Consider the following 24538-nt stretch of genomic DNA (forward strand, 5'->3'; position numbering starts at 1 on the left):
GAATCGAATAATCCTTATTAGTGTTCATACACACCCCAAAAGGACTACATTTTGAAATAGTTTGGTTTTTTAGAAATTATCTGATATTCCTAATAAGCCCTGACGAAGTTCCCGTGGCACTACGGAACGAAACGTGTTGGCTGTGTGCCGGTTTTAATCCAACAACTCTAAATAGAAAAATAACTTTTTTGGACTACAAGTGTGTTTCCGGTTTGACTTATATCAGAGTGCACCTTCCTTTCTTGTGGACTTTCTTACCAATTTGGCATCATTCAACGGCGGATGCCGGGAGGTATTGCACTCGTCTGTTGATATATGAAACTAGTGGAATCGAAGTGCTTGACCTTGGTCGGCTGTTGTGTGCTTTATTGTTTTATCAATTAAATCCCATCTCAGAAGTGACGTAAGAGAAAATAAGACTCCACCAATGAACAACTCATTGAGTCCATGCAGTTGGTGAGGCTAGCAACTAGAGTCCGTGATTGTTCAGCTATACTTGCAAGCCGTATCTCCTCCAGGGGATGAACCGAACCCTTAGGAGCTGTGTGCCTCCATCTAAAACTGTGCCTAATGATAGCAATGGCCTGGCCTGTGAGAGGCTGTGAATGCACAGGTCTTCGTACACCAGTGGGGTCAGCCTAGGTGTAATTTATCTTTGCCCATCGTTTGACAATGTGATAACTCCACTGCGATCTGAACCTTTGTGTCCGTTTGGGCCTTCAGTCCCCACCCCTAGTAATCTCCTAAAGACTCCATCAACTTAGTGACTCAATTACAAGTTTTGCACTAAAAAATGCAAGCATTTGCTAGGCAATAGGTCTCGGATTTATATGCGTTTGAGCTATTGGCATTGTATCAAAACAGATTAATAAAAGGCATTGTCATTTACAATGCCAATAGCTTCAACTCTTGGGAATGCAAGACCTATTGCATTGCAAATGTGTTCTTGCTATACATTTTTTATTTTTAAAGGGTCCGGAAAGAGCGTGTCCTGACTGCAACTGCTATTTGGAAAAAAAAAAATAGCTGTGGTATTAGGGCTTCATAACGAAACGAAATCTCCATTCATCAATAAATGCAAAAGCCACTATAAACAGCCGACGCACTTCTTAATGGTGCCTGCTGGACTACATATCCAAATGTCAAGCTTAGGTCAACAGAGAAGGAGCAGAAACAAACAAATGTGGAACAAAAGAAGAGATTGGAGGAGCCAGTGAAAAGATGTCTTCACGTCAACTTTCCTCTTTGTACAGCGCTCTGTTACCCTTCTGGGTCTTGTTTGCGCTTTATAAAACTTTACAAATAAATAAATGTGGACTTGGACAGTGGAGACACTGTGATGCGTGAGCAAGTTGGTGGTTGGGTTGAGTGAGGATGGACAGCAGTTGTGCCTCTTAAGTAGGAAGGACGGATGGATGGACGAAGGGAGAACAGAAACAGGGCACATTGTCCTTGTTGGCTAAGGGTTGTCATATTGAACGTGAAGGCCGATGGGATTTAAAAAACAAAAAGTCAAAGATTTGTGTGGCCTGAGGTACAGTAGGAAAGCTGCAGGGAACCAACACGGGGTGGAGAGGAGCAAGGAATCTTGTTTGAGATTTCCCCCTTGCTGATGGATTTAAAAGAAAAAAAATAAATGCCTCAGTAAAGGTTTTTATTCAGGACAGAAACAGGGTATAATGTAATATTTAAAAAGAGTTTTTTAAAAAAATTACATTTCTATTGTTTCATATAAAAATGTTTTTCCTCGTAATTTCGCCTAAATATTTCAGAAACCGCAATTAGACGTTTAAACTCACATGATTACATACAATTGGGGACAACTTGCTCCACAGTGCCATGAAACCTGATGTGTGTAGAGAGCAACATGAGACCAATATACCTCAGTGCTTGACTGGAAGTTGGGCTTAATTACTTGTTACTTTTACTCTGAATCTGCCATGGGACGATAATTCACCAGGTAATCTTCTAGATAAGGTATGCAAGCTTTGCTTGTCTGCGAAAATAAGCTTCTTCAGGTTCCAGAAAATGTTGGTAAAGATTTGTGGTCATGTTCTCTCATCAAATGGAAGAACTTTAAACTAGTAATGTCTTGCACGTACAACGGAGCATAACAGCTTGTGCTTCTTGTATACTGAAGTAAAACAGGCCTTCTCCATAAAATTGCCTTTCTTTTAACAGCGGGCTGACATCTTGAAACACCATCTTGCAGTGTTTTTTATTCCTCTCAAATGCCCACGATGAAAGTGGAAGCCTTTTTGTGGAATTGTGCATGCATACTTCATTCTCTGTCTCCTAATGATGGTATTTTATTGTACAGATCCCTGGTTTAGGAGATTTTTCTACTCTTCTAGCAGTAAATGGAGATGATCTTCCTGTATCCTCTTGTGACTTGGCTTTTCGTTTCAAGATAGCTTCAACTCCTCTCCCCAGGACCATTAGTGTTTAGATATGTAGGGAGAGCATCTGTGTTCCCACAGCTCTGGTGCTGGTGTCAAGAATGGTGACCTAATAACAGTCACTACTTAGTTGAGAAACCATCTCTCAACATGATCTGACCTCTTTTTTTTTTTTGCTTGTATTTACCCTGAAAGCCTGTGAATTGTGTGTGATGCCTGGTGGACAGTGGTGAGAAGGGATGTGAGAACCCATGTTTTTGGGTGTGTCCTTTCATCACTTGCCCGAATCCAAGCACATATTTCCATAGATTTTATTTTTACTTTCCCTGAAGATGTAGCAACAGCTCAAATAACAACTGATTGATCTGGGAGAAAGAACTAGACTTAATTATTCAATTAAAGGTGCCTTCTGACATTTTTTTATGTTTCTATGATATTTAATTGTATACTCGCACCTCATTTCTGGTCTCCCTTGACACTGTGAGCTTCAATTTGTTGCCTCATATTGCCTTGGCTTCCTCTGTGTGTTTGTGACAACATCTTGGTGGGGAGTTGGCAAGTTCTTCACTTTGGTTTCTAGCGATACCTGGAAGAATTTTCAGTTCCAGGGTAAAGCTGGGATTAACTTTTTTTGTGTAGCAGTTCTCCCTGGAATGCCACACTTTCTATAGGTTTGGGGACTGAAGAAGACTAGGAACTCCTCATTTCCGCAGACTCACTTATTGTGCTATATAAAATCCAGAACAGCTGTCTGATATCCTTGATCTGCTGTTTATAAAGAAGCAAAAAAAAGTGAGCCGACTACCCCTGTGGTAACTACTGTGCGTGTAGCGTAAAATGAGGTGTGTTTTCATTGAACGTTTTCTTATTTAGTCCTTCACTCCTCCACTGTGTTGCATCCCTTCTTGTGTCTTTACCTGCGTTTATGCCCTAGCTCAGAGTTGAAGAAGCCGAATTTTGCCCCCCACCCATTCTTCCTGCTTCCTCCCAACACAAGACGAGGTGATTTGCCATGGTTCAGTGTTTTATGGCGGAGTCATTTGACTACTAAGGTCTTGTCTCCTTTCAAACTACCTGCAAAAAGAACAGATGATGGGCGGGAATGCTGAACAAATCAAACATTCACCCGAGTCACAGATCTGGATGAAATCCATAGTTTTTATGCATGCCATGCCATTCCAGTTTAGACCCAGCCATATGCATATCAGTCTTGACCCTGCTCCCCTTGGGGACAGTCCAGCCCGAACGGACAGTCCATGTCCTCCCTGGACCAGCAACAAGCATCCTAGGACCGTCCATCAATTGTGTGTCTTTTCGTTTCAAGCCACAGCATGCTTGGAAGAATATTGAGCAGGTTTTTAGGTTTACAACCTCACAATATTTCAGTGTTAGTAGTGCTGTGTTTTGCAGTAGTTGTGTTTTGTTATGTTTGGAGGTACTTATGGAGTGTGGCTGCCGGTTGGGCGTTCAGGTGAAGAATAATAGGGTTTAAGTTCTTTCACGAAGGTCAAGAAGGAGTGGTTAGTCTCGGGTGAAGGGTGTGATTGTTCCAGAGGTTGGAGTCATGAAGGGGACCGGCTGTCTTTTGTTGTCTTTACTTTTATGGGTACTTTAAGTCGCATCGTGCTGGTGTAGCATGTGGTGTGTTCCAGCTTTAGGGCAAGAGATTTGCTATTGGGTGCTTCGGTTTACAGGTACATTTGGTGTTTTATGCAATACACACTCAGTTATCCTCAATGGGAGGTGGAATGTGTGTGTGCATTTAGTGTGGCCTTGGTCTGGATAGGTTTGTGATAGTTGGTAAAGGCTTGAACAGTGATGTTGTACCGTAGATACGACTCTTTGCACCTACGTCTAGACGGTTTCAGTCGCCGGATTCCCTACACACACTTTTTTATTGGTCCATATTTTATAACTCTGGTATATAGATGGTATATAGATGTTATGTAAAGGATACTCGTCTTTAATCGTCCACCATATTTTCAGCCACACGCTTTTTTTGCTTAGCCATATTTAGCATTAACTTGTCTTTATTATGGTGCTATCAGTTTGTTTCTGTTGCCAAATGTTCTGCATGACTGATATTCTGCTTTTTTTTTTATTACTATGTTGCTAATTATGGATAAATGTGAATTTCTAAGGCAGTGTTTCAACCTTTATCTGTGCAGTTTAACTTCTCCCCTTTGTGTCTATACCTTTGATACAATCTTCTCCATTGGTTATTTGATTACTTGTGACTGTGTAAGCCATGTTGAACAAATATCTGTTTCACTGTTCATTCAGCCTTAAATACAGAAGACCTACTGCTTACACTTATCATTATACCACTGTCTGTTCTGAAGCCAAGTTCTGGTGGAGAATGTTCTTTGTACAACAATATGTAAATAAATCAAGAAATGTTTATTATCTAGCCATGCAATTCAGAAACCACAGCCAGTTAAAGTTTGTTGCTGAGACATTTGGAATTATCATATTGATTCCATCCTGGGTTCTATTTTGCAGAATGCGAATATTGCATGGGTGGGGGGTTCAAATAGAAAATATGGAATGTATCCTTTCCAGCTTTTATTCTATGAATTTTCAACTGGTTCGTAAAATCTGAAAGCTCTGGTTTAGTATCATTTTTTCTTTGTGAAGTTTATTTGGGGTACCTTGGGAATTTAATTTAGTGGCCAAGTTACATTCTACCGAACCTGGAGACCTTGGTTTTAATCCCAGCTATATGAAATCGTGTGATCTTGAAGAAGGAAACTTTATCTCTGTGGCTCAGTTTCTTTGCCAGCATTTTGGAATGATTTGATTGTATTTAATTTTCAGCGTGTGCTGTACAAGAAAATGTATTGATTCATATTGATCTAACGCAAGCTTCTCCTTTCTCTTGCAACGTTGTTTGGTCATTTGGTCGGATGTACCATGAGGGAGCTCGCATTGAGGTATGATTATTAGATTCGATCTGCGCTGGCTGTATCTTTCTCTCTTTGCACTTTGGTTTGGTTGAAAGCAATGACTGTTTGGTACAACCTATTTGTCACAGTCATTTTTAGGTAGAAAACATACTTTGTGCCAGTACAAAAGAGGCACCATTGTGCAGCAATACCTTTATCTGACTCCATTGTACCCGCAGTCTTGCCCCATGCTGATCCCATGCACATCACAGGCCATGTTCAGGGCGGGACTGAGGACCCAAAATTAGCCCTGATAAAAATGCTCAGACTAGCCCGTCTCCTCATGCCATCCGTTTCCATCCATCCTCTCTCTCATCTCCCTCTCTGATCGCTTTCTCTCTACCTTCCCCTCTCTCCCTCGCTCTCTCGCTCTCTCTCCCCCTCTCCCTTTCTCCCTTTCCCTACTTCTCCCTCCCCTGTCTGTCTGTCTCTCTCTCTCTCTCTCTCTCCCTCCCTCCCCTCAATGTCCCTGTCCCTCTCCCTCCCTATGCCTGGTGCGATTAACCTTGGGAATATGGGGAAAGTGACAGAGGCACCAGGAGCGGCCTGTGGCTTTCAAAACCATGCTCCAGTACACCGAGGAAATGCTGAGTAGAATAAAAGCCCGATCTGGACCCTGTCATATAATGCTGGTCCCTACAACGTCTCAATACTGGGCTTGCTCCTGTTTTAAAATCACACAGATGTTATAAGGAAAGCAGCTTAGTGATTTCAAGATTGGGGAGAAGTAGTTTCTGCAACTATAAGTCGGACTCAGTGGCATAGCCCCCCTCCCCCCGCCACACCCCACGCGTGGGGATCTAACAACCCCAGGGACCCCCTCCAAGCACTGTGCATGGACGGTGGGCTCCTAGCCTGAGAGCTCGTGACTGGGCTTGAAGCGTGGGAGCTACCCCCCCGCCACACACACAGGTACTTTCCAGGGGGCCCCCCTCAGGTTTTGTTACGCCACTGGTCTGAATACAGCGTTCTGCACCACTTGGAGGCAAAGGGTCTGATGTGCTGGGCATGCTGACAAGAGCTAGACTTTGACCGGCTTCTAGTGGGCCCTGAGGGATAAATGTCGTATTATTGGGTCACTTCGCTTTCTGTTTCTGGACGTTCCTCTTCCAACGCCTTTCCGCACAATTGTGTATTGAATCTCAGGTTCTATTTGAATACGGAAAGCAATCCAAAATTGCTCTTTCCCTAAAAGTTCCTGGTCCTGAATTCGGAATGCTTTAGTGTTCCACAGCCGATGTTGACAGCGAGACCATTTGATTTTAAATACTTTCGTGTCATACGAGACAGTTGTTCAGTTTATGTGCCTTCTGAAGATGTCTCGTCCACGAGTGAGCTGGACACCTTATCATAGCTGGTTCACTGAGCCCATGTCCTGTCCTTGGATTTATGGTGTTCATGTGATGTCCCTTTTGCTTGTTTCAGCTGTCACTAGTTCTTATTGCCCAACCGGCTGTGCTTTAAATTGGATGACCGAGATGAGGAGAGGGGGTGTCTCTAAAAAGGATGTGGCAAAGACCCATAACTAGGAACCTTTCCATGAGGTGCGGCCTACTTAAATAAGGGTGTGGCTTTAATGTGAACTAAAATCCTTTATTTCGCACAGACCTCCAGCTCACTAGCATTTGGGTGCCTCTCTGTAACTTTTATGTCTGGCCCAATGACGACTTTTACTGTCTCACTAGTGTTGGATTGTCCAAACAAATTCATAATGAAAATGTGTATGTGTATATATATATATATGTATACACACACGCGAACACACACGTGTGCGCGCTTTTGGTCAAAATTTGTTATCCTTTTTGTCAGTTCAGTTGTTCACATTTTGCTTCTACCCACCACACCCTACATCATGTGGCACTGGGTCAGCCCACTTTGGCCTTTGACTTTTTTAATTATGAGTGATGGCATTTGGGTCTTGCGCGTGTGCACATCTGCCCAAAAACTAGCCCACTTCACTGAAGGGTCTGGTACTCCAATCCCTTCTTCAATTTTGCTTTCATGCCATTGTTCTGGTCTGTCACCAGACAATTATGGGAGCTCCACTAGAGAGGGGTTGTGGCTCCGCCCACATGTTGGGAGCCAGCAGTACATGTTTTGATTGGGCAGAAGTTGTGTGCTTCCACAAATAAGTGCTTGCCCTGTACTCGGGTGTTATCATTTTTTTTATTTTAATTTTTCCAGCTGCCTAAGCTTAAACTTTCAGGGGCATACATATGCAATTGTAATGCTATTAAAGTGTCTTGGAAAACTAGAAAATGTATAGTGTTTTTCCTCTGCTAGTAGTGTTAATGGAAGGAGGGCAGTCATTAACCTACATGGATGTTTGTCAGGCTTGACAGTGCAGCAGTCATATGACCTTTTAACCTACACCAATATTATTCCACAGTTCTTTGCTTCCACACAAATAAGTATCCATTCCCATGCCGTTTACTTATAACGCTTCACATTTCCTCACAATGATCCTCTAAAGCCAGACTTATTGGCACTGCTTATGCTTGTTTATATTTCTTTTTACAGTGAGTAACTTTAACTTATTGTATTTGCAAACATGCGCGCTACCATTAGATGGTGGCATTTTTACTTTCTAGTCCGTAACAATTGTAATGTCTGTTTCATAGCTGTGCCCAAAAAATAAAAATAAACTGCAGGCTTGTCAGGGTCAGACCTATTGAGTATGCCAATGCTAATTTCATTATTACATCTATACATATAACAAGCAATTAATATACCCTTAAAACAAGTCAGTCCTATTAGCATTGCCAATGCTTGTTAGCAGTAGCAGCTAAATAAGCAACGCATTTTCTTGTGAATAAATAGAATTGAAATGTTTTCAATTCTAAAGATATGAAACTGTGAGTCAGATATAACTAAGGTATGTGGAAGGCAGTGTCTCAATCACTCCTATTGCCTCCTTCATACTTCTGAATGAAGTCTTTGTTAAACAGATACTCCCTTTTATCTTTCCATCTACATCTCACATTCCATCTGTAATTTTTTTAATGTACTGCTTTTCACCCCCTTCATCGTCCCCTCCACAAACACACACCTAGCTCTCTCCTCTCACTTGTAAACACAGCATTTTATTTTCCTTTGGTTCTGTCAATATTTGAACAGCTATATATCTCTTTCACACTTTCAAATAAAATGGTAAATGCAACTGGCACACGTGACCGTTTCCATCTGCAAAGAGGCCAAAGGTTGGATGATCATGTAATCTGATCACCTTAATGATTCCCTGACAAGCACTGAGAAACTTGCACTGCTTCCAGCCTACGTTCCAGTGATCTAAATTGTGCCCTGTCCTTAACACTCCCCCTCACTCCACCTGAACTCAGGCGAACACGTCGAGGTAATTTGGTTTATATTATGCATTCTACAAGAGTCATATGTTGCATGAAAAACTACAGAAACACGACTTATAGAAAAATCAATTACTGTTCGAGAAGTCAAGATTAAATAAAGCATGTGAAATGTATGCAGGGGCTGCATCACTGAAATTGTTTACCCCTTGCCTGGAACACTAAGGACTTGAATGCAGGGACTGGGAAGGACCCTTTTTAAAGTCATTTTTTTATTTAGTGGAGGGTTTGAGACATGGCAGGACACGCCACACTTAAAACCCTGCTACAGGGTTATCTAAATTAGTTGGTACTCTCAGTAAGGGTGAGATCCACAGGCTGTGTAAGAATCCCAAATGTATGGTGTTGGTATTTCCCTCTTTGGCCAGGCGGGGGCAGCATTTGCTCACTGCTTGCGAGCGCGCCGGTGAGCTCTGGTCTGCGTGTAAAACATCGCCTGACATTCAGATGTGATCAGTGACGCTCCAGCAGACTTCACGCAAAGCTCAACCAAGCGCTTTTTCGTCGAGAGGCGGGGGGAGTTACGTTTTCTCTTCTGTCACATCCAGCTGTTTCCGTCTCGTCTGAAGAAATGCCGGAATAAGGCCACGATGTATTTAAGGAAACGGGGACACATCATAAAACACCGAAGGAAAGCATTTTGAAATGTCAAGGGCAGCCAGAGGTTGACAGCTGGTTATGATGCTAAACATGCTCCATCTAAGCTGGTAACACCTCATGAAAGCTTCTGCAGTTCTGCGCCAAGTGACGGCCTGACGGGGTGTAGCGTGACCGCTTCACGTTCTTGGAAGACGACAGTAAAAAAGAGCACTTTGCCATTTCTGACTCACAGGCACCAGTGTGCATGTAGTGGGTGGAGCGAGGGACCCCTCTCCCAAGAAAAAAGTAGGTTACTGTGCCTTTGTGCATCATACGTACTGTTAATTGGTGTCTTGCCTACGTATACATTTATAAATAGGTTGGTTACTCGTTGAAGCATTAACAAGTTCAACATCCGCCCACAGACTACAACAATTCTCTTTGCAGGTATTTTCTCTCGTGCATAAAGTGAACCGGAACTCCATTTCAGGTCACCCACAGCTTGTTGAATCCCCACAACATAATTGCTACTCGTTTGCTGGCATTGTTGAGCCTTTTTTAGTGTGTTAATTTTTTTTACAATGGTATGAAATAAATGTGGTCTTCTGTTCTTACACGGTAAATGTGCTCTAATTTTACAATTCTTGTATTGCGTCTGGGTCTGTAGATGACATTTCACCAGTTCCACGTCGAAGGAGCAGGGCAACCACAATTTTTTTTAGCTGTGACCTCTTCTACCATGTAACATGATCATTGCTACCAACAGGTCTGTGTGGGAAGGTGAAGCCAATCATTCTACGCAAGACCAGGCTGTGTAGTATAAGCAGTGCTTGATTTGTAAAATATTAAGTGCCAGGGCTCTGACCAGGAGGCCACTGCAGTTTGCACCACCCATCCCCCCTGTCATCTCTGCCAAAAACTACTACTAACCATCTCTCTCGTATGTAAATCCGACAGTTCAGATTATTCCAGGTCCCAAAAGTTAAAGGAATGGCTGGGGAGGCAGGTTTTAGTCATTTTTTTATGTATATTGTTTCTCTAAACAACTATTATACTGCTCATCTCTAAATTACATGAGCAGCGCCACCTTGTGGCAGACTGCCCTAAGTGTGGTGTTGACAATTAGGTGCTGGTGCCGAGCACCGGAAACCATTTAAGTGTCAGTGCTCAGCACCGGAAAGCTCCTGCTCAAATTAAGTATAAGTGAATTGACTCCATGAAAATATATATTTTTTTAATCTTGTCACATATATTAAGTTCTCTAACAGTTCAGCATCAAAGAACAGCTTTTTAAAACCTGAGCATTATATCTCAACTTCTTTCTAAACTTCTGGATTCCAGTTCTCACATATAAATCAATGCAGCTGATCAGATTGGAAGATAGAATTCTAGATTTCCTCCATCTGATAGACATTTAGCCACAGACTCCTTAACTTAGAATATCCTCCAGGCACCAGGCCGGATCCAGAGATTTTTCAGCAGTACCTCTGCGTGCCGGGGCACGCTGTCACATGGCTCCACCCTGCTGTTGTCCACGGATATGACGTCAGTTGAGTCATACAAGTCCTTCCCGGCGCGCTGATGTCAGTTTTCTACTTTTACGCATCTGCAGCGCAGATCTAGGAGAAGCGGTTCCACTGGCCTGTTTCTTAGACCTTACTGACGCCTTTTTGCGTCTGTGAACAGTGTTCCAATGCCTTCGGGCTTTAAGTCGTGTGAGACCTGTACGCGGCAGATGTCGGCGACGGATCCGCACGGGATTTGTATGTGGTGCTTGGGTGAGCACCACGACTCCGTGGAGTGCGACGCCTGTCGGAAGCTGAAGCCAAAGTCCCAGCCGGAATGTAGGATGAAATTGTTGTCCGCCCAGATGTCCCGTTCGGAGTCCCAAGTGTCACCAATCTCTGTCTCGAGCTGAGGCTCCTGTTCGGGACAGGTCACGGAGTCGCTCCAGAGGCCGTCGCTCGCCTTCCTCAGGTAAGCACAAGAAGTCACAGAGGCCATCGGCCTCACGTAGTCGTGACGTCGGTGGCTGCTGCACCCGGTCTTTACCGGACACGGCCTCTCAGAAGTCGACCCCTGCCTACCCCCCATTTCCCGGTGTTGAGGTGACGAGGACCCAGATGGAATCCTATCACCAGGCTTTGCAGGCCATTTTTGGGTCGACCCCTCTCCCTGGCCCGCCTTCGGGCTCCACATAGGTGATACAGATTGAGACTGCAGCGCTCTGGTGGGTTCGCCCTCGGTGCCAGTTGAGTACCCTGACTCTGGTTCCGGGGTTGCTGCGACGTCGGGAGTCGTCCCGGTGGAGCTTCCCATTCAAATGTCTGGCTGCAGTCCACCTACAGCATTTTAGTATATCTCTTCATGGGTGACATCTATCTCTCTACATGCCATTATTGGCATCCACTGTTGGTACATGATCATTTTGTACGCTCTGACTCTGTCATGCTGTTTTGTCCTTTCTCTGGGACTTTTATTTTTGGCAGATCTATGGGATCCTGCACACAGTTCTGCTTCTTATTCTTATTACAGAAGCTTATGGATTTTCTTTCATTGTGCACTGGCCATTCTGGTTTCTGTGCTTTCCCCTTGTCCCATCCTGGAAGGTGAAAGTCTCGTACTGTCCTGGGACGGACTGTGGTGACATTGACTTTCCTTGTTCATGCTCCTTTTCCAGAGCTTAATGGGTCTAGTGTCGGCCACGCTTGCACTTGCTGTTTCTACATGTCTTAGTCAATCTTTATTGACAGATTAGTTCTCTTTGGAATTAGTGGGGTTCAGTCGCAGACCCTCCTCCAATGGGGTATAGCTTTGCTATCTATTCTAAGTTAAGCAATCTGCAGCTAGATGTCTCTATCAGATGAACAGGTTACTTACCTTCGGTAACAATGTATCTGGTAGCGACACAGTCTAGCCGGAGATTCCTTAACGCCCACCCATCCTCCTCGCTCTGCAAGGACCTTTTTAGGTTGGGTTCTTCCCACTGGTCTTTCTGCCTGTGGTCTCTGTCTTCATGTGTGTTCATCTCTTTGCATCCTTCCCAGGTCAGGATGTCTTATTCTGTTTTCACTGTTGCTTCTCCACCCATTCTCGCAACTGAGTGGTAGGCTCCTATATCCATCCACACTCTTGCACCCTGGTTCTTTTCCATTGTGGAGATTGGTCATGTCCTTATTCCCTCCCTTACCCCCTGAGACTTTTTCTTGCTGAAAAATCTCCGGATCCAGTCTGGCGCCTGGAGGATATTCTAAGTCAAGGAATCTGCGGCTAGACTGTGTCTCTACCAGATACACCGTTACCGAAGGTAGGTAACTTGTTCACTTAGCATACTATTTTCAAGAAGTCCGCATGGCTTCTCGTTTGGAAGGACACTCCTTTGTCTCCACACCAAAAGTCAAGCTTAACTTGCGATTGGCAGACCATCTCAAATCCGCAGGAGGCCCGTCACTGTTAGGAGGCAAGAAGTTATTTTCTATCCATTAAAAAGCTTTATTTGATTATTTCAAAACAATCATAAGTGTTACATAGATATCAATTTAAAAATGAACATAAGTACACTCGAAGTATTAAATGATAGTAAGGAAACTGATTGGCAGACATTCAATAAATTTCATTTGCGTAGTACTGACTTTCCCACATAGAAACAGACGAAATAATTCAGGAGCGTGCGCAGAAAATACAAGGCTAGCTTTCTTTGGTGGAAACCATAAAATTAGGAACTGGTTTTAAAGACTACTTGATTTCAAATTCATAATATTTACAAAAGAACACAAAATGTTCTAGGCTTTTTACCGAGGAATCCTTGCAGAGGAATATTAAAATAGATGTTTCGTCCTGTTGGTCCTGGTGAAAGCAAAGCTGGGATCTTATAGTTCGCTGCCAAAATGTATCTAAAAGTGATCTTTTAGATATGATGAAGCCTCGCCATAGTCTACAAAATCTCTCTCCGGCTGACCAACTCGAACGAGGCTTCGCCCCCCCGTGGAACACATCCACTTCCAGATCCACCCTAGCCCCACCCCAGAACAACACTCCGCAGAACACTCACCTACAGCCCACCCGGACACTCCTCCCAATTCACCAACACCATTGCAGACTACATCGCTCCCCATGCCCTTGCCTCCACAGACTACGTACTGCTAGGAGACCTGAATTTCCACCTAGGCAACCTCAGTGACCCCTACACCACTGACCTCCTAGAGAATCTCACCAGCATTGGACTGAAGCAACTCGTCCCTACTGCCACCCAAATGGCAGGACACACACTCGACCCCATCTTCGCCGAAGGAAACAACATTCGCTTCAGTCACACCACGCAACCTACCTGGATGGACCACCACTGCGTCCACTTCTCTTTTTCGAAACCTACTGACCCCACGCCTACCACACAGAAGCTGGAGAAAGATCACTGGAGAACACCTCCCCTCTTCCTCCCAGCTGCACTCCTCCCCCTACCACGACAGACACCATATCGGCAGCCAACAACCTTCACCAATGGATCGCCAACTGGTCCAACACTCTCACCCCCCTCCAGAACTCTGACAGATGTCACTACACGAAAGCCACCTGGTTCACCACAGATCTCCGAGAATTCAAGCTCTCATGCCAACGACTGGAGAAAGCCTGGAGAAACCGCAAAACCCCGGAAGAACGCAGCGCCTACAGGAACGCTACAACAGCACACCACCAACTCATCAGATCAACGAAGAGGAGCTTCATTCAAGACCGAATTCTCTCCAACTCCAAGGAACTCTTCACTCTCATTCAGGAATTCACTACAAAAAAAACGCTTTTGTTTGATAGGGTACATATGAAACCTGACTTACCTCTTAGTTCACCATATCTTCATTGGTGTTTTCAGGAGGAATAAGGAGCATACGGGAGACCCTCATGCGGCCATTTATGGGATGATACAGTGGGATTGTGGCAGGCGCTCTTGCAGCAGGCGTGTCAGAAAAGGGTCTATCAATAAAATGTAGTGACTGGGAGGTGAGGGGAGAAAGGACCAAGTAGGAGTGCTCTGAAAGGTACCAGGAAGGGGGCAAGAAGTTAATATGCAGTGAGGTGGGTCCTCGATGATGACTCAAGGAAAGAGGGCTGTCTGCATTGGACCAAGGGGAAGCGGTCCATCAGCAGTGTAGTGGCGGATGCGGCCTTCAGCAGAAGCGTAGTGAAAGGGGGAAAACTGATGGGCTTGGGTGGCTCTTGGGCTTTTCGGCAGAGGGAAAAGCTCTAGCAGAGCTCTTCTTTCAATGGAAATATTATTGTTTTCTGCTTTTCTTCCCTTGATAGAAAGGCCTAGAAAAGGCAACTTATTGTTCTGTTGTGTGGGTGGAATGTTTCTTCAATGGGCAATGTGCCTTTTTGGGAATAGAACCACAAAGATTTTCCCGAGGATGCTGCAGGTGAAACTACCGCAGCAATGTTTCGTTCTTGGTTCTGAAACTGTGGGTGGGTTACCAGTTTGGCACTCTGGCAAAAATAGAATTTAGAGAGAGCCTCTTGGACAACTAATTTAAGATTCATTAGTGTCATAAAAAGTTTAAAATTCCATTTGAATTTGTATGCCTGTTCCCGAAGCATGGGCGGTTCAAGACATACAGAATACAAGGATGATCTTTTCTGGGCTAAAGGACATTAGACTGCTTTCAGGGCAGGGGGAGCTGAGAGATGAATATATGACGGTTTATCGCCATGCCAACATAACGCATGCCATTACAACGCAGTTGTAACAAAGCAAGTGCTGTTACAACACGTTACCATTACAACGCGTTACCAGTAAAATGCACACTTTTACCATGCATGCCATTACAACGCAGAGGCATGCGTGGTAAAGGCATAGGCTTGGTAAAAGTGGTTAATGTAAGTAATGGTGTGTGTGTGCGTGGGTGTGTGTGTGTGTGTGTATACGTAAAAGTAAATATATATAATATACAGTTTTTTACCCCCTAAAACCCAAAAATTACCCTTAGTACCTGTTAGACTTGGGGGTCTGTAGTTGGCACAGGTATGCACTTGTGACAAATAGGGACCTCCTCCTCTAGTCAGGGTAAGGGGGTACACTCCTAAAATAACCCATGCTCACCCCCTTGGTAGCTTGGCACAAGCAGACAGGGTTATCTCAGAGGCAGCGTGTAAAGCATTTGTGAACATATACAGTAATCAAGTGACAACACTACAGATGGACACCACACATGTTTTATATAAAAAATAAGTATAGATTATATAAATTTACCACAAGACCATTAAACGACAATAATACACAATACTGTTACTTTAGATGGTAGAATTTTGCTTAGTTCTCTTAAGTTCTTAAATGCGACACTAAGTCAGTGTACCTTTTAGATGCGACACGCACAGCAACGAAGGTGTTGCAACGATGTTGATGCGATGAAGTTTTTGGTGCAAAGAAATAAAGACCTTCCAGACGCGGCACGCTTCTCCGATGTTGCGAGAAGACTCGACTCGATGCTGCAGCGGCGACACACTTTATGCGATGCGACGACAGCGGCCTTGGCAGCGGCACTCTTCTCCGACGTTGCGAGACGCTTCCGCTCGATGCGATGTTGCAGCGGCGACACCCCTTTACGCGATGCGACGACAGCAGCTCCGACGGCGGCACGCTTCTCCGTGGATGCGAGGCGCTTTTCTTGATGCGGTGCAATGCGTGGGCTACGATGCTGCGATGGCGACACTCTTCTTCGGCATTGCGAGACACTTCCCGGATGATGCGAGATGCTTCCGCTCGATGCGATGCTACAGTGGCTACACACTTTACGAGATGCGACGACAACAGCTCCCGCGGCACGCTTCTCCTTCTTGAGTTGCGCTTCCAGCTCCTTGTGACACGCAGTCCCTCAGAAGGCCCAACAACAGCAACAGGCACTTCCAAAGAAGGAACTGTTGTTCCTGAGACTTCAGCAGGAGGCAAGCTCTTATCCAAGCCCTTGGAGATCCTTCTCGAGTTGAGCAAAAGTACACACAAAGTTCCTTTCTCCTCTCTTTGGCAGTTAGGCAACCACTGCAGGCCAATCCCCCAGGTTCAGGGATAGTTTCCTCCTCAGCTTCTCCTGGTTCCTCCCTCAGCAGAGGTTCTTCTTGTTTTCCCAAAGTGATCTAATTTCTTGGGATCAGGGTCCCAATATTTATAGCCCAAAATCCTTTGTCCTCTGAGGGCAGAGGGGCCTTTGCCCAGTCCAAACCAGTTCTTGAGCACTCTGTTTACCAGACTTCTCCTTTCCTTTCACAGTGCAGGGCAGAAACATTAGATGCCCCACAGGAGGTGGAGCCAGCATTGTGGAAGGCAAGTACAGCCCTGGAGCACTTTGTTGACAGGATTCCTTCTCTTCATTCACTGTACAGGGCAGAGACATCAGCCGCTCCCCAGGGGGTGGAGCCAGCATTGTGGAAGGCAGACACAGCCCTATTCAGGTCCCAGGGGCAACTCTTCCCACCCATCTAGATGCAGATCTCTCTATTCACCACTGGGGCTCCTCACCCTGTCTCGTGTAATTCCCCAGCCCTGTCACTCAAACTCCAGACAAAGGAATACACACAGCCTAGCAGAGGCAGGTTTGAATGGTTAGACAAGAAAATACCTACTTTCTAAAAATGGCATTTTCAAACACAGAATGTTAAAACCAACTTCACTAAAAGTTGTATTTTATCATCCTGAGTTCAGGCATACTAAATTCGAATTTCTACCATGTTCTCGGAGTCAGTTAGGATTATAAGATGTAATAACCAAACTGCCCATTCTGGCCTATGGAGAACAGGTAGCCTTGCAATAGTTTAAAACGAAAATGGCTGTAATTCACTATTAGAACATGCCACACACACCAGGGCATGTTCTACCTTATCCTTACAATTCACCCTGCCCTTGGGCCTACCATAGGGGTGTCTGATATGAAGAAAAGGGATGGTTTAGGGACTGGCAAGTGGGTGCACTTGCCCAGTTAGCATGACAGTACCAGCCTGCACGCAGGCTCTGCAATGGCAGACCTTAGACACATGTTTATAGGCTTCTTGTGTGGGTGGCACAACCAGTGCTGCAAGCCCACCAGCAGCATTTGGATTTACAAGCCCTGGGCCCTCCTGGTGCACTGTACTAGGGTCTGACAGGTAAACCAAACCAACCAATCATGGAATCACAAATCATACATCAATTTACAAAAGGGAGCACTTGCACTGTGGCACTGAACAGCAGTGGGACGGTGCCCTGAGCAACTAACACCAGCAAAAATACATGAGGCGACAGCGAAAAATGGAAGGGAGACTCACGCCAATGTTCCAGGTCTAACAGTACCCCAATACCCCTATCCCCTAAACCCTAAGTTGACTCTTCCCACCCTGTACCCTAAAATTACACTTGGCCCCCCCAAAACCCATACCCACCCTGAACCCTAAAATTAACCTTGGCACCCCATACCCACCTGAACCCTAAAATTATCCTGGGCACCCCAAAACCCAAACCCACCCTGAACCCTTAAAATTACCCCTACACTCAAACCTGCCCTGAACCCTAAAATGACTCTTAGCACCCGAAAACCCATACCCACCCTGAACCCTAAAATTACCCTTAGCACCCGAAAACCCAAACCAACCCTAAAATTACCCTTGGCGCCCCAAAATCCATACCCACCCTAAAATTGCCCTTAGCACCCCAAAATCCATACCCACCTGAACCCTAAAATTACCCTGGGCACCCCAAAACCCAAACCCACCGTGAACCCAAAAATTACTCTTAGCACCCCAAAATCCATACCCACCTGAACCCTAAAATTACCCTGGGCACCCCAAAACCCAAACCCACCCTAAAATTACTTCTACACCCAAACCCACCTTGAGCCCTAAAATTACTCTTAGCACCCTAAAACCCAAATCCACCTTGCCCTTATCGTGTGTATGAGAGTGCCTTGTTCCGTATGGCAGCGGAGGCATTGCGATGAAGCTATCAACCCCGCCCTTCGCAGTCTGGATCTGGTATAATATACCCTATGAAAATATTTAAACTGGATAGAGCGAAGCCTGGTGGTAATTGCGGCTCCGCAGGGTGATTACAATGCTTCCGTTCAGTCGTCCTTCTCCACTGGCCCTATGTCAGCCTCCCATGCGGTCCTGAGGGTATCGAGGGTTGTGGGGCTATTCATGACAAGTGTTTGATATATTTTGGTTATTTTATGTTCTATCAGATCTCCCATAAGGAACTTACCTTCTAACAGGCTGAATTCTGGTAATTGTGTTAGATTCTATATGTATGGAAGAAGGGCATGTCGCAGCTGTAAGTATTTGAAGAATTGGGTGCGCGGCATAATGAATTCTCCTTGGAGATCCCCAAAGGATTTCAGGGTAGTTCCCTTAATGATATCGCCAAGGTTTGATATGCCTATGTCGTCCCATTCTCTGAACCCCTGACGGCCCGCGACTTGTGGAAGCAAACTGTTCCGCCACAGCGTAGTTTCGCACGTAAGGTGGTTCCACCATCCCATTAAGAGTTTGTCTCCAGATCATTATTACTACTTTTGTTGCTGGAGGAAGGTCTTCAGGATCGACCCTGCTATAAAGAAATGACTGTACTGTGGGTTCACCCATAATCCATTGCTCAACTTGAAACGCCGGGTCGTCCCGAGATCCGTACCGCCAGTCGTTTATTATTTGAAGATGTGCTGCCGCATGGTAGGATTGTATGTCCGCTGCAGCAATGCCTCCACAATATGTGGATTGCATGCAAGTGCGTAGTGCCACCCTGGCCGTGCCTCCTTCCCATAGGAAGTGCCCCAAAATCGCATTAATTTGGCGAAATAACTAACATTTTTTTTACGCAAATATATCTGGAAAATTGTTTTATTCTATTTCTAAAAAAAATTATTTTGTGAAGAGCCCCTTCAAATACTTCTGGGCTGGGCCAAGCTCGCTCGCTTTGCTTACTCACTCTTTCTAGAAATGGGCAAGTTTCACATATTTTACAGGGCTGCTTCTATAGACAAGATTATCCCGAAGCTCTGTGTAGGGCCTCGGAGTGGGGGATTGGCTGGCGCTCCTTGTATGAGGCCATGTAATAACCATCCATACACTTGCTAGAGGTGGGTGAGCCAACAAATGAACAGGGCAAGGCAAGCCAGAGCTAAGGATCTGGCTTAGGCTCTCAGAATCTGTGCACGAGCCGAGCCCTGAAAATGTTTTCCATGTAAATCATACAAAAAGCATCTCATAAAATATGAAGAAGTCAAATCACAATTCAAAAAAGTGTATTTCTTTCACATGTGGAACCTTTGACATTAATATGTCCATTATAGCACCACACCGAGAAGTTCTTCGTCCCACCAGGCGATAGGTGTGTCTAGTCTCATACCTGCTGTGCACCAGGATACTTTCCTGGGTGATAGTGCACTCTACAAATCTCCATAGAATAATATTAAAAGTGATAGTTTTTAAACATAAACTTGGAACCATACCTCCCCGCCCTGGCCACAGTGCCATGTGAACAAGGAGGCAAGACAGTTAAGTGAGCCCACATTCTTGTATATTGAGCAACATTAGTCTATTATATCAAATACAATATATTTTTGTACAGCTGGTATTCAGAGGTCTGGTATTTGAAGGGGATTTTATTTGCAATAGTGGAGAAAAAGGAGGATTTGTAAAAGTGAATCTTTATCGGAGATCACACAATTTGGTTAAGCGGGGGAGCTACGATTAATGCAATTTTCTGGTTTCTTTGTACAAATCAGCCACTAAATATATGTATCTGTTTCTCCATCCCATTTACCTCCATTATTAATGCTTTGTTTTTTGCCTCTTTTTGTATTGTAATTTTTGCATGAGGGTAAAAGAGCGAGGGTGGCAGCCGGAAGCCACATGAAAGCTCGGCTCGTCATGGGCTCGAGGTTCCAACAGAACCTCGAGCTGAGCCAGAGCCAGGCTTCAGACGTGAACTTTTTAGCAGCTCGGCCATCTCTAGCACCAGCTCTTGATCCCCTCAGTGGGCCACTGGCAGAGGCTTGCAACTCTTGCCAGATATGACCTCTCCTGTGACCTTTCTAGTGTCCTTATGGCACACCCTGTGTGTGGTGGCAGAACTGCACCCCTGGCATAGCTTCTCCACCAGAAAACAACGTGGATTTTTTCATTCAGTGTGATGATCTGCAGCGCGTGCTGAGATACTAGGCAATAAACAGCTGTCACCGTTGATTTGAAGGAGGGTAATCAACCGTGAAAGCCGTTTTTATTGCTCGTGTAATGCCCTGCCGTCTGGGTTATTGCTACTGTCAGTGTGAGCTCGAGGACGGGGCTGATCTGCCGCGTGCCCAGCATCGTCGACCTCTGGAAGCTCTGGCTGGCAGCAAAGAAGCTTTCACATGTGGCGGATCCACCCTTACTGGCATTTATGTCTGTCGTTCTTAGTAAGGCACAGTGCAGCTGCATTTCCTTTGTATGTGCTGACTTGTTCGTATTTGCTGAATAGTCAGGTTTCTTTTTTTATGTTGTTATGTACTGTATGGTGCCTCAAAAACCTCTATTTGGCTTTTTCCGTTTTATTTCAGTTCCCTTTCCTATGGTGGTCCTCTCGCTCTCACAGTATTCGCTCCCTCTGCCCCCCTATTTGGCTTTTTCCATTTTATTTCAGGTCCCTTTCCTATGGTGGTCCTCTCGCTCTCACAGTATTCGCTCCCTCTGCCCCCCTATTTGGCTTTTTCCATTTTATTTCAGGTCCCTTTCCTATGGTGGTCCTCTCGCTCTCACAGTATTCGCTCCCTCTGCCCCCCTATTTGGCTTTTTCCATTTTATTTCAGATCCCTTTCCTATGGTGGTCCTCTTGCTCTCACAGTATTCGCTCCCTCTGCTCCCCTATTTGGCTTTTTCCATTTTATTTCAGTTCCCTTTCCTATGGTGGTCCTCTCGTTCTCACAGTATTCGCTCCCTCTGCCCCCCTATTTGGCTTTTTCCATTTTATTTCAGTTCCCTTTCCTATGGTGGTCCTCTCTCTCTCGCAGTATTCGCTCCCTCTGCCCCCCTATTTTGCTTTTTCCATTTTATTTAAGTTCCCTTTCCTATGGTGGTCCTCTCGCTCTCACAGTATTTCTCATTCCTTCCTCGATTCAACCTCGGCTCCTCTTCTTCTTCAGTGTCTTGCTCCCCCTGTCGTTAATGCCACCCCCTTGCTCTGCCTTTACTTCCTCTTGATGGGTTTACATTTCTAAAATTGGCCAAACTGTGAATTATTTCATCATATAAAGTGCAAAGATAAATAGATAAATTGCCCATGTGGCGTGCATGGAATATATAACTATATATATATGAGCTGTAGTTTGAAGGGGTTGATAAGACTAGATCGTCCCCCAACATGAAGATGATAAAAACCCTTCTTGACAGCCTACTGCTCCCAAGATCTCTTCTTCCTGGAGTACATAAAGCCTAGGTGAAAGTTGTAAACATCCGGATCTGGTAAAGTAAGTCCCAAAGCTCATTATATCAACCACAAAATCTCTTGTTGACTCCCTATAAAGATCTATTCTTCCTGCAGTTTAGTAGGGCTAGCTGAATGTTAACATTTGGATTTTGAGGTTTCAGCGTTCCAAAATTCCAGTAGCTATCTCTGAAGCTGAGCCCCTGATCCAGTGAGCATTGTGTTTCGTACTGTACTATGATTTGTAGCTTGGTGCTAGTGAAGGGCTGGATATGTGACTATACAACGCGATCACTTAGATAGCGGTACGTTACATCGCGGTTATTACAACGCAAGTCATTACAACGACTTGCATAAGAGGCGCTGGACTTAAGAATAGTATGATTTACTATTCCAACTCCAGTGTATGTAACAGTAGAGAAGGTGTTGGAATAGTAAATCATACTATTCCTTAGTGTAGAGCGCCATCCAGCGCAAGTCATTGTAACAATTTGCGTTGTAATGACCGTGATGTAAATGTATCGCTGTGTAACGACCGAGTTGTAACGGTCGTTTCCCAAGGGCTTTTTGACGCTCCAAATGCAGATTTTGGTGAAAACTGAAGTCCTCACTTGGAAGGGAGCTTTGAGGTTAAATTCAACACTGACCTTTAAAATTGTAACCCTAAATTGTCCATTTGTTGCATAAAAAGCAACATTAGAAATTCTTTACAATATGTCTGTTGCTGTGTTTTGCAGTTACGAAAAAATAATCTGGTACAGTTTAGGTCAAATCTCTTTCCTTTAATTTTATTAACATCTTCTCTTCTCTCAACCTCTCTGTCTGCAGTCAGCCTTTTCACTCCTGACTCTTACTGCATTCTCCTCCTCCTCTCAGGCCCTACTGTTTTTTTGTTTTACGCCTACTTTGTTCGACTTTACCTCTCTCTTTCTTCTTTGCTTTTATCACGTGTCTTAGTTAGGCCCATAAAGAAACTCTGCCATCTTCCACCATGTACACATTTCTTGCATTGGCTTCCCTTTCACACAATGACCTTTCACAAACATTTGCATACATGACAATACTGGATCCGTTTCTCTGAAACTGCTTCACGCCTAGATTCCATGGCAAGACCATTATCATGAATCCTTGAACATCATGTACAAGGCCTTGACACACATTGTGCAAATGTCATTCTATTTTTTTATTCACAGAGCGACACAGCTACCTATAGACCATAACATTGCTGGCCTGCCTGGTGACTCACACAAATTCTTTTCTTTATAAACCAGCATTTCCAGGTATAGTCAGAGGAGCACTTTGTTGTCATTGTGAGGTCTCTAAATGCCGAAGTTTCGGCCCAGCAGCTTACTGATATCTCTGCAAAGGTTGTCCAGCTTGTGACCAAGACGGGGACTTTCATTCTTTACCTTCAGATAACCAGGGTTGGATCATCCAGTATGGGGATTCTTGGCAGAATTCACACATATACACCCTACACACTTAGGTTAGGGGCTACGTAGTAGGAGTACGCCAGGTTTCTATGTTGTTTTATATGCCTATGCATTGCCTTAGCATGATGGTGGAACTTTTTACTCTATTCACTGTCCTAGTACTTCTAATTACTTGTATCTGCTTCTTTCTATTGATCATTGCAGCACATATATTTATACAAGAATCATGTTGATTCAATAAAAATTGAAAACGTTCCACTGTATTCCTTGTATATGTCTCAGAGAAGAAGAGAGCAGGAGAGACTGAACAAAATGGTTCTGGATCTGTTACCACGATTCCTGGGCACTTAGGGTTGTCCTGTTCAGTGGTTGCCAGAACCATCTGCAACCCACCTAGGTTTAGGGGTACTCATGGTGGCACTGTGAGCTAGCTGGCCTATAGGAAAACATATCCTGAGGGGGTGTATAGAATCAGTCTGGCATCATCCCAGCGGTTATGTCATCCACAAACGCGCAGTTCCTACCGTAGGGTGGAAACTACACAACAATTTCTCTACCACCATTTAGTCAAATGATGCTCCTTTTTTAAAATATATTTTCTATTTGTTTTTCCTCAGAAGGCGTTTCCTTACATGCCTACTTTCTGTTTAGGGTCGTGGTAAAAACCGAAAACAGACAATTGCAGATCTTGGTTCTCTGCCTTCTTTAATTTTCCATTTTCCCTTTTCAATTTTTTGCATACATTTCCAATTTCTATTGTCTTAGGATTTGTAAGTTTTGTGATCATTTGACAGTTTATTTTCTTCTTTCAACTAAAGCCAAGTCACAATACAGATGGTTTTACACTTATTTTTGTTATTTTGGAATTTTGCTCAAGTTTTTTGACAGAACTACACAGTACTGTTTTTATCTGCTCAGAATAACAGTGTAACATCAGACCTTTTTACTTCGGGGTCCCTGATACTGCTGTTTATTTCCAAGGTTTTTTGTCGCAGGCGTTTGTGACAGTGTTTCTGTCTGAATGAAACGCTGATAACCTAATACTAGGTAGCTGGGGCATAGGCGTGAAGGGTGGATAGGTTTTTACTGAGATAGTGCGGACAATGTGCGGAACTACCTCCCCGTTCAATTGTTTTTCCTAAGCTGCGACATCCCAGCTGCTCTCGTGCTGCCTGAACGCTGCCTGCATGGGCTTGATGGATGCCGGCCTGCCCATGACGTCTCTGTTCTGTGGGATCACCTGTGCCATGGACCCAGATGGCAACATTCTGCTGGATCCCACTGCCAAGCAGGAAAAGGTGGGTGCCATTCTATCACAACATGCATATGTTCTGGCAGCATTGGTAGATGATGAGAACTGACATGTTAGTTTGTTCTGAGGTACAGTGAGGAAGAACTGCATGAATCTATA

At 44.5% G+C, this 24538-nt stretch overlaps 1 protein-coding gene across 2 annotated transcripts in view; it reads left to right on the forward strand.

Moving 5' to 3' along the window:
- EXOSC5 (exosome component 5) overlaps positions 1-24538 on the forward strand; it is a 150220-nt gene that overhangs the window by 47387 nt on the left and 78295 nt on the right. For both annotated transcript variants that reach the window (XR_014968593.1, XM_085625276.1), the window contains exon 4: positions 24285-24425. Coding sequence is in view for 1 of the 2 variants with exons in the window: in XM_085625276.1 (XP_085481402.1) it covers positions 24285-24425 (141 nt within the window). In the remaining variant the exon portion in view is untranslated. The remainder of the gene's footprint in view (positions 1-24284; positions 24426-24538) is intronic.

The sequence above is a fragment of the Triturus cristatus genome, chromosome 9 (assembly GCF_964204655.1).
Source record: "Triturus cristatus chromosome 9, aTriCri1.1, whole genome shotgun sequence".
In the NCBI taxonomy this organism is placed as follows: Eukaryota; Metazoa; Chordata; class Amphibia; order Caudata; family Salamandridae; genus Triturus; species Triturus cristatus.